The sequence below is a fragment of the Cicer arietinum genome, chromosome 2 (genome assembly GCF_000331145.2).
Source record: "Cicer arietinum cultivar CDC Frontier isolate Library 1 chromosome 2, Cicar.CDCFrontier_v2.0, whole genome shotgun sequence".
Lineage (NCBI taxonomy): Eukaryota > Viridiplantae > Streptophyta > Magnoliopsida > Fabales > Fabaceae > Cicer > Cicer arietinum.
The window spans coordinates 17726743-17741136 of record NC_021161.2 but is presented as its reverse complement, the minus strand read 5'-3'; the positions used below and the strand labels follow the sequence as shown (position 1 = coordinate 17741136).

General features: G+C 34.2%; 1 protein-coding gene across 1 annotated transcript; it reads left to right on the top strand.

Moving 5' to 3' along the window:
- Positions 1 to 5147: 5147 nt before the first annotated feature.
- On the top strand, positions 5148 to 9645 carry LOC101503166 (uncharacterized). Its single transcript, XM_004514267.4, has 4 exons — positions 5148 to 5378; positions 5477 to 5545; positions 6643 to 6824; positions 9422 to 9645. The coding sequence occupies exons 1-3, from the start codon at positions 5202 to 5204 to the stop codon at positions 6817 to 6819; spliced, it is 423 nt and encodes a 140-aa protein (XP_004514324.1). The 5' UTR covers positions 5148 to 5201; the 3' UTR covers positions 6820 to 6824; positions 9422 to 9645.
- Positions 9646 to 14394: the final 4749 nt, after the last annotated feature.

Below are 14394 nucleotides of genomic sequence, written 5' to 3'. Positions count from 1 at the left end.
TTGGTCAGATGAGAAAATCTTTTCTGCAAGTCCAGAATAGATTCTCTGGGCTGCATTCGGAACAATTCATACTCTTGAGATAATGTGTTGAGTTTGGAACGCTTTACCTCAATAGTTCCTTCATGTGTAATTTCAAGTGTATCCCATATTTCTTTAGCTGTTTTGCAATGAGATATACGGAAAAATTCATCCATTCCAAGTGCCGATTGTAACATGTTTTTGGCCTTTTTATCAAACAATACTTTCCTTTTGTCATCATTTGTCCATAAGACTTTTATCTTTACTTCTTCTTTATCATTGATAACTATTTTTGGAACATAGGGACCATTTTCTACCGCTTCCCATATATCATCTCCTTGTGCCTCAAGATATGCTTGCATGCGTATCTTCCAAAAATCATAGTGTTCACCAACGAAACATGGTTGTTTATTGCTACTACCACCATCTCTAAAAACTGGTTGTACGACAGCCATTAATAAGGATCGAGGAGCAAATTACCGGAACCTTCTCTAATGCCAATTGTAAGAAGATAGGTATGCCTAAGAGGGGGTGAATTAGGTTTTAGTAAATTTTCTTGTTTTCAGTGATATGGTAATTGAATTTTCTGAGTTAATATAATGTCTACTAATAGTAAGGTGCAGTAAATAAATGAACACAATAGATTTATCCTGGTTCCCCTTATAACCAAGGGTACGTGCAGTCCTCTTGCACACCACAAGAGATTGATCCACTAATTGTCAGAAAATGTACAACTCTCACCCTGGGATTCTTGCTACAAACTTCTAACAACACTTCTAAGATAGCACACCACTATCTTAGATTAAGCTACTTTTAAGAAAGTATTACTTTCTTTTACAAGTGATACACTATGATTTGAATAAGAATAAAGAAAGATATATTGATAAACAATCCAATAACAATTCAAGTACTTGAGAACCTTTCTGAATGATATGAAAATGAAATGCAAGTACTTTGTAAAAAATCAAAATTTTGTTCAATGTTGTTCAAGGTATTGATTCAAGGATTGTGTGTTGTTTGATCTAAAGTTATGGGGTATTTATACTCCATAAACATCTCTTCAGATTCGTGGCTATTGATCCAAGAGGTTTGATGAAAAAATACAATGATCTGGAGCCATTCCAGATCTGAAAAATTGTATTGCTTCCAGTTGTATTTGAATACAGAATGTGTGTATTCGAATACAACTCTTTGTAACGTTTAAAAATATTCAAAAATTACACCTTGTATTAGAATACACATGTGTGTAGTCGAATACAAATTAGTGAAAATTTGCCACTGACTTACTTTGTATTCGACTACAGAAGGTTGTAGTCGAATACATATATAAGGATTTTGGCCATTGACTTGAAGTGTATTCGATTACACATAGTCGTAGTCGAATACAACTTTGAGACTTTTGCTTCTGACTTGCTTTGTATTCGAATACAGGATGCTGTATTCGAATACACTTATGTATTTTGTCAAAAATATTAGTTTTAAGACTTTGTTAATGCTATTTTGACTTTTGAAAATACTTTATATGCATATGTAAATATGACTTTTTCTCGTGTAATTGAAGTATTGGTTTGTATCATATACCTTTACATTTTAACATTTAATATTTGGATTTGAAGCTTTATTAATGAAGATATTTGAACTTCTTTTTGAAGTTATTGCTTTGACCATAATGGTTGATCTTTGTCCTCATAAAAAACTTGTAGTTTACATTGGGTGCCCTTTTGAATAAAGTGGAGCAACTTTTAATTAAAAAAAAGAAAGAAAAAAAAGAAAAGAAAAAAAATGTTTTTAGTCTCAGTTTGAAAATACACAATAAGGTGTTCCACTCGGAGTAACACATATGACTGATGATTAAAGTCTGGGCTGATGAAAGATTTTTTGAATACGTTGAGCTCCAATTACTCAAAAAGGGTATCTATGATCCTATGTTTAATTTGAAATAGCATTTTGAATATCCCTAATTTATTGGTTTTCCCTACGTATTATCCTTTGGCCCCGTTATAACCTTGAAAAGTGTTTTTGATTCACATATGCTCTCATGGCAGAAAACATTGCATTGGTGAAACTTTGAGTGAATGCCTATTACCCTAAAACATTGAGAGAATTTGAGAGCTGAGTGTCATATTGATGAGAATTATGTTTTCTAAGGAGCCTAAGTCACTGATTTTGAACCGAAGTTGGTTATCCAATTGTTTTGGAAGTTGCCTATTGCATACACTTGAATTGAATGTTGAGTTACTATTCATGGTGTCTGCTCGTCCATAACTTTTACCTAAAACAATTGCTTGAGGACAAGCAATGATTCAAGCATGGGGGAATTCGATAAGCTAGAATTTATCTATTTTTATAACTTTATTTGATAGGTTAATTTGATGTTTTTAATTCGATTTTAGTTCTTTTTTACTACCTTTTTGTTTTGTTTTGATTGCAAGGAGAAGTAAAAGAATAAGTGAGGATTTTTGGAGCAAAAGAGCCTTGAAGTCAAGTGATGCATCTTGATCAAGAAAGTGAAAGAAAATCAAGTTCCAGCGAACATTACTGTCTGACCATAATAGTCATTACAACCATAATGGATGAACGGAAAAAAAAAAAAAAAGAATTTGCCAATTCAAGTCAGCAAGGATTACTACTTGACAGTAATGACCATTATGGCCATAATCTGTTCATTTTCTACTGCTACGTCTATTACTGTCTGACAGTAGTGACCATAATCTATTAATCTTATGCAACTGCACCTATTACTATCAGGCAGTAATGGCTATTATGGCCATAAATGACTCATTTTCTGTTGAACCGTTTTCCTTCTATGAAATTTTGATGGTTTCTCTTACTACTTTTTCTTTTGTTCTTGTATTTCTCTTAGAAATTTTCTAGTTTCAATAATATTCAGTTTTCTCTTTTGTTTTGTCATTTTTTATTATGTTATTTTATATTTCCAATGTTCTTATATTTAAGCTTTGATTCTACTATGATCATATGCGAATAGATCTTTCTTGTCTTGGGATTGTAGGATTTCCAATGTTGGATCTCTAACAATTTCTATTTCATATTGTCATGGGTGTTGATCTTTTAATTCAATCTTAGTAAGAATCATATTCATATTTAGATATCAAATAATATACCAAAAGGTAGATTTGATATCTGACCCCTAAAATTGGACAAGATAATCAAATCATGAAAATAGATTTTGGTTCTTTTGAAATCATGAAAGATATATTCTCTTAAAGGATTTTGCTAATACATCAATCATGAAAATAGATTGGTTATTAGTTTAAAATACACTTTTGTTCTTTGAAATAAAGCATTAGTTACAATTATTTATTTGATTTTTAAGAGTTTAACACCCATAACTCATAGAAGGTTAATTTTATTGTATCCATCATTGTGAAAACTACAATCTCAAGACTATTTTTATTGTAAATTTTAAACCAAAAATCATTATCAACATTTACTATTTTAGCTAATCATTAAAGTAAAGAGACACTAGTATTCATAACAAAGTCTTTGTGAGAACGATAATTTTTACTACGCGATAATACCATGCACTTGCGGTTCTATCAACGGTGCTTGGACAATATAAGCATACAACAACATGCTTGAAGCCTTAAGGTCATCAATTGGACCAAATATCACGAAGAATCATATAAAGAATAAAATGAAAGACATTGAAAAATTACTTTTATGAAGTTTACAACTTGTTTCATAGCTTAAGTGGATTTTCTCGGAATCCATTGACTTAAAAGTTCGAGGCCGAGGATGAAGTTTGTGATGATTCGATAAGGGTAATTAACATTTTTACCTTTTATTTGATCAATTTTTCTAATGTTTATTATAAATACCAAATTGAACTTATGTATGGTGTTGCTTTTGGGTTAGGCAAAATCACATGTATCAAGATCGAGAAAAATGCAAATTAAGCATTATGACATCATGAAAGAGTTGTTCTCTATTAATATGGCAACATGAAAAATTGCAAAAATAGCTAAGCAGAGGCACAAACAATGGGAGAATGAGAGTATAGACCAAAATAATTATTTTGAAGATACATAAATGTATGTGCCAACTGTTGTTATGTTTGATGAACATCAATATTCACCTCCAAACTTTGTGGAAGTTATTCCACAAAATGGTCAAACAAATCCTATTAGCTCATATACTTCAAGGGGTACAAAACGAAAGAGAAGTGTGGTTGAGATGGTTGAAGATCAATATGAGATCAAGTGCAGTAACTAAAGTATGGTTGATTTAAGGTGCTTTCACCTCTAGTACACCACTTCTAGATCAAGTATAGTCAACAAGCAAATGCAATTAAAAGTGCAATGTATTTTGTATTTTCAAAGATGTGTAAATGTCATTTTAGGTCAATTTCCACTAAAAACTCAAATGTGTAAAAAATTGGACGCATCTGTTTTATATATATATATATATATATAGCATGAGCACTAGTTCATTCAAAAAATTTATTTTCTTTACGACGTAATATTGATATTTTGAGGTGAAGGTTGTTTTAGCATACCTTACTAAATATTTACAAGATCGTTTGATTTTTTACTTCGACATATGCAAATGTCTAGCTTAAAATATGTTAATGCAAATGATCAAATATAAAAAAATTGTGAATTTAATTTTATAGAAGATAGAAGCAAAATTTTTTAACTTAAAACATAAAATTAAATCTTTATTATTACTTAGTAAGTGCATTTTCTTTTATGAAAACACATATTTTTTCTATATCATTGAAAATATATTTTGTATATTTATTTTCTTGGTCATCTTTAATTTTTATACAAGATCATATTTGTCATTTCACAAATATGTATCTTCTTTCTTTTCACTTTATGATCAAACAAACTAAAGAAAAGAAAGTTTTTAGTTTTCTTTCCATTCTTTTTCATCTAATCCAAACAATTCTTTCACTTTCTACTCACTTTGCTTTTACTTTTTCTCCTTCCACTTTCCTTTCTAAAACCAAACATTGGAAAAAGAAGGAGGAGAGCTAAATAAAAAAATAATTGATTTATACAAACTTTTACACAAATAAGTTGAATGAAGAAAAAAATTTATAAATATTACACTTAAATAAGATAAATAATTAAAAATATAATTTACTAACAATTCAAAATATACGCAATTTGCGGAAGTATTACAGATTTGGCATCAGAAAATCATATTTTGTTTTTAAAATGAGAGGAATCGGAGGGCCCCTTTTATGCATCGGAGATCTCCTCAGCGACGTTGGTGAAGAAGGAGGAAAAGACTCTCTCCCTCGCGAAACCTCTCCCTCTTCTTCGAAGTCTTCCCATTCAGATCTCAACAACACCCTTCCTCAACAACTTCCTGACCTCACCAAACTCTTTCAGGTTCCTTTTTCTTCTCTCTCTCTCTCTCTCTCTCTCTCTCTCTCATTTCACCACAATTTTAACTTAGCATTTAACGTTGTTCCTTAATGTCGTTTCAGGAAAACTACGATCACCTAAACTCCGCCCTCAATGCCACCGACCATTCTTGGACTTCACTCACATTGAAGGTTTCCATTCCTCTCCTCCCATGATCTTTATTATCGATTTAGTTATTAGGGATTTTATTTCTATACACTTTGATTTTAATCCTTTGTAAAGATTTTATAAACTACCATATTTGCAACAACATATTTTACACTGACATTATAGTGTATCTGATTCAATACACGCGTGACAAAGTTTTACACTGTTGCTTAAAAATTAAACTCAGATCATTATTATTGTTGTTGTTGTTGTGAATAATTGTTAGTTATTTCTGGCCAACACCCAAAATCTGAAACCACCATCATATTTTGCACCCTTGAGCTGGGGTCCTAGATCCGCCACTAGATTCTATTGCACCGTGTAGTCTGTGGTAGAGCCATCCAATCTATAAGAGAGACCAAGTCATAACTCAGATTCAACTTATTAGTTCCATAAGCTCTTAAGCGGACTGTACTGTATAGTGCTTCTGCAAAGTGTCCAAATCCATAATTTTTAGGTTTCACTCCTCATAATTGCGAAATTCATCTGAAAGACTAAATTAAGTAAATATCAAATCTGTTGACGATTGATAGTGCCATACAACTATGATTTGTTATGTTTGTGCATACAATGCAAACAATTAATTTTTTTCATTAGTGTTTGATAGGAACCCAACTAACAGCAGTACCAGCTGGAAAAGGGGGAACAGGAGTTAGTTGGGAGTTGGGACCCTCCCTGATTTGGGGGAAAATTCTGTTATAAAAGACGGTTGGGTTAGTGAGTTAGGCAGGCAGAAAATAATCAGTTAGTTACATGGAGAATCTCTCTCTGGTTTAGGAGCATTACCTCTGGTAGGAGTTTTCTCTGTAAAACTCTGGTTCACCATATTTCTTTCCTTTTCTTGTTGTTATCTTCCATTCAAAGAGCTGTGCTCACCAAATTCAATCAAATGAATTCTATTTTCTTGCCTTAAAATTATGAGTTCTATCAGTGTTTGAGATTGCTTACTTCATACGCTAAGAGTGAATTATTTGTTTTAGAGTAGTTAAACTTAAATCCATATTTTCCCATTGTTTATCTGTCTTTATTTTAATATTTTCAACTTATTATATATAATATGTGTTTTTTACCCTTTGTTCAGTTATGTACTGCTCTAGATACTGCAAACCAGCTGGTTCAATGTACCAATTCAAATGTAGCATCCTTGTTGGAGAAGGTTGAGGAGCTTGAGAAAATTGTCAAGAGAGGTGATTCAGCAATAGCAGCGACAAAGGCATTTTATGTTGCTCCCGATAACTTAAACATTGCCTTCAAGTAAACAAGGTTAGCAAAATTGTACATTGTATCTTGTTGATGATGATTATAGGTAAGAATATGTTTTTGGAAATATAAATAGATGTTTCCTCATCATGGAACAGAGAAATTCAACTCTGAAAAAATGTAAACTGTTTTTGTGTATTTTGCAACGCGATACATCTATAACCAAAAAATGTGGTTTCTTCTAATTGGCAGTCTGTGGTATTGGTCACTTGCTCTTTTATCATATTTGTGTCTGGTTAATTTGAGAGCAAAGGTTGTAGCATAATTTACCGGTGTTAATATCAATTTTATTTCACGTTCTTGTGTGTCTTGTGTGCTGATTGTTGTTAGAACAAACATTGTGAAGGCAACTATATGTTATTCTTTCTTAAGCTTAATATTAATCTTGTAAACATATAATTTACTTATTTTGTTTCCTCATGAACTAAAAAGCAAAACTTATTTGAGGATGGAGGATTTTATTATGTTAATTGTGATTTAGGGATCATAATCCATATAGATGATAGAAATTGTGAAAGGGTAAGGGAGATTTGTACAATTCTTATTATTTTTTGTTACACTTTGCATTTCATACATCATCTGATCATCTATTTATAAGACTCTTAGGAAAGTTCAAGAAATGTAATATATTGAAATTTTCATACAAATGCATATTGCCTTATTTAAAGAAGCACCTCTAGTTAGTGTAGTCTTATTTCTAGAGGAGGTAGTGTTGAATCATAAATATCCACTATGGAAGTACATGGCTGCGGCGGTGCGGGGAATGGAGAGGTCGCGCGCAATCTAGGCGGGTTCGTGGGTCGCGTTTCAGGTTGCGGGTTCTCAAACCCTAGAAAACGAGATTTTTTTTCTAGAAAATCCTCTCTTTTTTTCCATGAAAAATCAATTTTACCCTTAAATTTTAAAACGTTTTAGGGGTAATTTTGGTATTGTCCTTCAAATTTCAGAGTTAGTTGTCTTCTTCCTGTTCGACTTCCAGTTTTCTCACTGTTGTTTGTGTTCGTCGTCCTCTGCGCCTATTCCTCTTCGTCACTCCGTTCGTGTTCGCCGCACCTGTTCCTCTTCGTCACTGCTCAAGTTCTCTTCTTTTTAATTCTTTATCTGTTCTGTTTTCATCACAATCAGGTTTCTTATTTTTCTTACTTTCTTTTACTTTTTTTTTTTTAATTTAATTTTCTTTTCTTTTTAGTTCTTTCTCTTTCTCTCTTTCTCTGTTTCTTTTTTATTTTTGTTACTTCCTTTTTTTTTTGGTTCTGTTTTTTTTTTAATTTAATTTTTTTTATCTTTAGTTCTTTCTTTTTGTTTCATTTTTTTTGTTACTTCTTTTTTTTTTCTTTTTTTTATCTTTTGTTACTTAGTTATTTCTTTCTATTTCTTTTATTTAATTTATTTTTTTTTCTGTTACTTCTTTCTTTTTATTTTTTTTTAATTTATTTTTTAATTTATTTTTTTTCAGTTACTTCTTTCTGTTTTTTTATTATTTATTTTTTGTTACTTTTTTCTTTTTGTTTTTTTATTTTTATTTTTTGTTATTTCTTTTTTTCTTTCTGTTTTTTTTTTTATTTATTTTTTATTTAATTTTGTTACTTCTTTCTTTCTGTTTTTCTTTATTTTAATTTATTGAAGTTGATGGGGAAGAGGAGGAGAAAGAAGACTATGTTGAAGATGATGATGATCTTTGATTCCTATAACATGGATTTTAGTTTTAATATTTTGTTATTTTATTACTCTACTATGTTGAAGAAGAGATGATATTTGGTATCTATATGTATATTTTGATTAACACGTGGAGTTTTTATTACTATTTATGAATGTTTATGAGTTTGAGACATTGTTTTATTATGCATGTTTATATAGTATTATTCATATAATTTGTCCAAAAAATCCCAATATCGCGCAACCCGCTATCCTGGTTTCTGGGGTTGGCTGCGACACGCCGCTATCTGGGATTAGCTACCTAGGTTACAGGGTTACAATCTTCCCAAATTATATTACCTTAAACCAATGAGGAAATATAGGAGCATAGCCCCTATGAGATGAATTTCTTTAGATTAGAGTGAATCCTGTCAACCAAAACTCATTCTTCCCATTCATGGTTTTGGCTAACCCATATTTACTTAATGCCATTGTGAAAAATGAAGTTTGTCTTCTTAACTTATCAATCAACGTTGTAGAGATTGCTTTATAAGCATCACCTTCAAGTTATCTCAGAGTCAGTGGTATCTGTCCATAGTTATCAATATCACTTCGAACCGGTGAAATTTATGAAGGTAACAATGAGCCACATAGTGTTTGGGGTGGCGATTGAACTCTAGTTAGAATATGTATTTGGTTACTAGAGCCTGCAACAATCATGTTGTTGACAAAGCTAGGTCTAAGTTGTCAAGGTGCCTCACACTTGTGGCTTAGATGAAAACACTTAAGATACATATATAGTTAAAGAACAAATTGTGACTTTTAGTAAAGAAAAGAAACAATGAAGAGTATTTAATTTATGTTGTGTAGCACACCAGCATGACTGTAAAATATCTTTAAACTGTTTTTATAAATTCTATGTTATTGAGTTTATGCTCACTATGTTTGGGGGTGATGTTTTTCAGGTAGCAGTGCACATTGAAAGTTTGAGAAGTATCCAAATTGTTCACTAGCCCTTCAATGTCTTGAGTCGGAGTTGGATCACGTCAAAGAGTATAGATTAGGAAGTCTTGTATTATTTTAATTTGAGAAATTTATTATAAAGAGTTGCAAATATTTTTTGATTATAGGTGTTTCAAATGTTTTCAAAGGAACCACTTTCACTTCTATATATTTTTGAAGTTTATTATTTCGTTTTTGAATTTTAATGAAAAAAAAAACACATATTAATAAATTAGGCGTTATATTGTATAATTTGTTACTTTGATAGACACAAGAAATGTCTCTACAACAGAGCAGTTAAAAAATTGTATTAATGGTGTAAATTGAAGCCTATATGAAGGAACATGCTTGTGCTTGAAAAGAAGTTACAGGTCTTGTGTTCTGAGCTACAAAAAAGAAAATGTAGAAACAGGAAATCAAACAGAATCAGTACAATTCTATTTGTTTTGGTCCCTTTACGAAGCTTCAACTAACAAGCAACTTTAGACTTATCTGTCCACTATTTTGCAAGGTCTACTGCAACTCTATTTGTTTTGACTTTTGAAGGACATCTCCAATGTTCAATTTTGCATACAATTCCTGCTTGATAAACTTTCAGTCAATGACATCACAATTTGATCGAGAACAAGGATTGTATTTTTTGAAACTTATGAAAAAGGCCAACAAAGGTGCTGGAACAATTATCTTCTCTTAGAAGATGAGTCTTGTTAGGCCAAAATAACAAGACATCCTCTCTCACAGTGCATAACTTTGGACGCTCATGTATAGCCACGTTGGCTGTGGTATTTTTGCTGTTAGATGGCTATAGTTGGATAGTGATTATTTATATTGATTCTTCTATGTCTTGATCTATTGCAGATAGATATATGATGTTAGTTATGGAGCACGGCAGGAAAGGTGTTGCCTTTTGTTATAACTGGGTTGATAATTGGGATAGGAAAGTGTCTTGGCGCTCACGTAATAAAGTGAGATGTGTTTACAAAATGTTAATGCATGCTAAGTTTGTTATGTTATTTTCTTTTCATCATCTTTATCTGACACATTATTGAGTGTCCTCTCCAACCCTTCGGAGAAGATAGGGAGGGTGAACATGACAACCTTCCTTACAAGCAATTGCCTATGCTAATTATGTATATAAATTAAGTTCTTAAAGTATTGTGTTGGTTTAGTCACACACAAGACGATTTTGGTAGTGTTCAAAATTAAAAATATAAAGTCACGTAGGGAACAATTATTATTTGTAGATATTGTGGTATATTTTAATTATTTGTAGAAGTGTGGCACGTCCTATGGGCTTATGGGACCACACTCCACTCCACAACAAGCAAGTTTCTCTTCTGCATCATATACAGTTTAGAAGTGGTGACCTTAGTTGAGATAGGAGAACTCAATTAAAGAGGAGTTGGACTTGCTAGATGAAGCAAGAGGCTTAGATGCCTTGAACGAGGCTTCAGTGAAAAGACACATAGCTTCCATGCACAACCGAAAAGTCATTCCCAAAAGCTTCGAAGTAGGAGACCTCGTGTTACACCATGCCGATATTGGATTGAAGAATACCAATAAAAGGAAGCTCACCTCCACCTAGGAGGGTCCTTATCGTGGGACTGCCGAGGCAGAAAACAAAGCCTCATGTGTGCAAATCTTTTCCGGATGTGGAACACGGAAAAAATTGGCAAAGCATTTCTCTGGATGTGGAACGCTGAAAAAATTGAAAATGTACTACAATTGAATGTTCGAAAAAGCCTCATGTGTTGAAATCTTTTCCAAAATCATAAATACTAATGCGAGCATTTCAAATATATATTTCATCTTTGCCATGTTATCACAGCACGACCCTCGTCGGCCTAGGCATATCTTTCCCGATCTGATGAGCAGGGAGGCATGCCATAATAAAAGCACCCTTAGGTCATTCTAGAAAGGAAGCGCAAATGGCACCTCCTACTCGACACACCCTACATGTTCGACTAGCCATTGAACTGTCGAGGGTGTTGCCGCAATCGTACACTCGATCTAAGCTCGTGCTCGGGGGAACGAAAAGATGGGGAAATCCTTCGCTGGGAACCCCATAATGACGAACTCGCACAATGCTGCTCAAATTATTTCACGTCTAATAAGATGAAAACTAATGTCTTCAATTATTATATCAAGAATATGACAAGTCCAATATGATTGTGCCCTCATATCCTCGACTTCCTTCTCTAAAGTCAAGACCTGAGTAGTCGAGCCCTTCTTAGACACCTCCAACTGGTTCTCTACCTAATTGACATTGGCCTTGGACTCCACAAACTGAGCCTTGAGGATGACATTCTTCCTGGCAACAATGTCTTCTCCTCTTTGGCTTTCTTTTCCCGTTTAGGTGAAGCTTGAGCCGCCTTCTAAGACTTGTTAAGGTCAAATTGCAGAGCGTCTGCTGCCTTGAGTTTTACCTTGTAGTCCTCCTTGGTGATCTCAAGTTGACGATTGTTGGCCTCCAACTTTGCCTTTTCGGCACAAAGCACAAAGTTCTCAAAAACCTTAGCTTGGTCCTCACGTAAGATATAGCCAACCACAACGATGACCCTAAAATCAGGGGATAAGTTTTCAGCCAAGATAACCCAATGGTTGACAGAGCCTTGACCAAACAAGAAAGTCCCGTCGACAGGATCCACCATGCTCTGCAACACTTAAGGTGAGGAGGGAAAATGATCTTCCCACACCCTTAGCAACCTCACAGCCCCAAAAGAAGAAGAAGGGTGACGATGGCAATAGCTTGTTGGGCCAATGACAAGCTGTTGGTCGACTTTGGTAGTTTGGCCCCTTTTACCGCATAAATCTTTGGCCTTTTTATTGGTGATTTATCCCCAGTTGAGGTCTCTAGGGCGAAACATTTGTTAATTCTAACACCTTGGCCAATCGTCGACTCGACTGAGGTTATCGAGGAAAAAGGGTTGCAACGACGGCTACCAAATTGCTGTTCCTCGAGTTGCTTAGCCTTCGTCCATTCATGTTTGTGAAAATTTTGTGGAAAGGATAAAAAATAAAGAGTTAGGTCAAAATATTAAAATAAAAAAGTGAAACTGCATATCACGAAGTCAGACAAGAATATCACAGTAAGGTAGTGAGCAATGACATATGGAGTCTTGCATTTGAGCAGAACCTTGTCGTCTATCCACCAAGGTCGAGTATAGATTTTGTTATCACCCTTCACGTGGTAAGTCTAGTGCTCAAACTTATTAATGTATTCCCCATAAGTTTTAGAGTGGCGCCGTCGACGGGTTGCAAATCATTTTCCCTGAAGGTCATTTCAAACTGTTTCTTTTGTGCGCATCCAAAGTCGGGGGATAAACCATATATAATACACCTAAAAAAGCTCCTCAATGGGTTGCTTGAAAGAAACCAACCTTTGCTTCACATCGGATTTTTCTTCCACTAAAGGGTGAAGAGATAGAAGAACAGCTGTACAAACGACTCAACCTCCAAATGCTCACACAAGTATCGGTAAGCCCATAGTGCCGCCCGACTTTTTGAGTTAATTTGGGAAGGGGCCACCTTTAAATTGTTCAGCACAACCAACTCAAACTCAGTAAAGAGAAAATAGACCGGCATACCCCTAAAGACAACTTCGTTTATAGGAAAGTTGCATGCCTCATATTCACTGCAAATTCATATATTATTGTCGAGTGCACACACGAACCAATCCTCAGAAGGTCCTACATCCCAAAAAACGGATTTCATAACCTTCTTTCCAATTGAGAGTTTGAAAGTAGAAGGAATGTCGATCACCTAATCCAGGACCCAAAAGTAATATTTCGAATCTGAGGGCATTTCATAGTTTACTTGAGGGGATTTTTCCTTAGCCATTTCATTGTCCCTATACATGTCAAAAGAAGGGAAATGAGGACGAAACCTATCAACTTCAACAAGCCACTACACTATATCCTCACGTGTAAATGGACGTTGATAAGAAGACTCTAAAACCTCTTAAAAGGCAACCAATCGTCACAGGTTGGCCGGAGTAGCCCGTCTGGTACCATCAACCACTGTGTCAAAGGAGCTAGGAAAGCATCAACCACCGTTGGAGAGAGACCCTTCGCTGTCGTGTCACTCAGAAAAGACAATTTTTAAAAATCCATGAACCCATACATATACAAAGAAATTAAAAAAAAAAAAAACAAGTAGAAAAGGAAAATACACGAGTAAAGAAAGTTGGAGTATTGATGCGGAAAGATTGAACATCACTAAAACAATCGTTTCAACATAGGAACAACAATGGTTTCACTGGAATTTGGGAGTGAAAGGAAAATAAGAAATCACACATAATAACTGAGTGAAGAAGGCAATGAATGGGAAAAGCAACAAGGTGTGTCGATGGCCCACAATTTATAAGGGAAAGACCTCAAAAAATCAAGGGCCCAAATCACTTGGCAACACGTAGACGACTAGGATATACCTTTTGAAAACGGGCAACTCCCACGTTACCCAAGAGCAATCATTACTAGCTAAAACCTGGCCACGTGACATAGTAGGGAAACTAAACGTCTTAGATAGTTGTTTCATGCACCTCATGCATTGTCCTTTAAATTACTCCACTAATGTCACAAATTTTCACAACCTCCTGCGCCACAAGATCAACATAATATGTTGACGGCCACACATTCTACGAAGGTGACACCACTTAACAACAAGCATAGGAAAGCCGCATAAATGAATTTCCCAGGTCACAACTTATATACATGCACTTATTCCAAACAATTACAAGTGACGGACGTTCGTCCCAGTAGCAACAAATTACGGGTATATGCCCCAATAGAAACGAACAAGAGGCGAACAACTCAATCCTCTATCTTGAATACTAGACTGGGAGCTTGGGGGGAAACTATTCCTAAACTGCACTCAGACCCAATTCGCAATAGTTATTGGTTTTTATCCCAATCCAATGAAGACCAAACTCAAGGCA

What these genes read in the sequence shown, in the direction of transcription:
- LOC101503166 (XM_004514267.4), top strand. Translation starts at nt 5,202, where the DNA reads ATGAGAGGAATCGGAGGGCCCCTTTTATGCATCGGAGATCTCCTCAGC. An exon ending in ACCTCACCAAACTCTTTCAG is followed by an intron (nt 5,379 to 5,476) that starts GTTCCTTTTTCT and finishes ATGTCGTTTCAG; the next exon opens with GAAAACTACGATCACCTAAA. An exon ending in GGACTTCACTCACATTGAAG is followed by an intron (nt 5,546 to 6,642) that starts GTTTCCATTCCT and finishes CCCTTTGTTCAG; the next exon opens with TTATGTACTGCTCTAGATAC.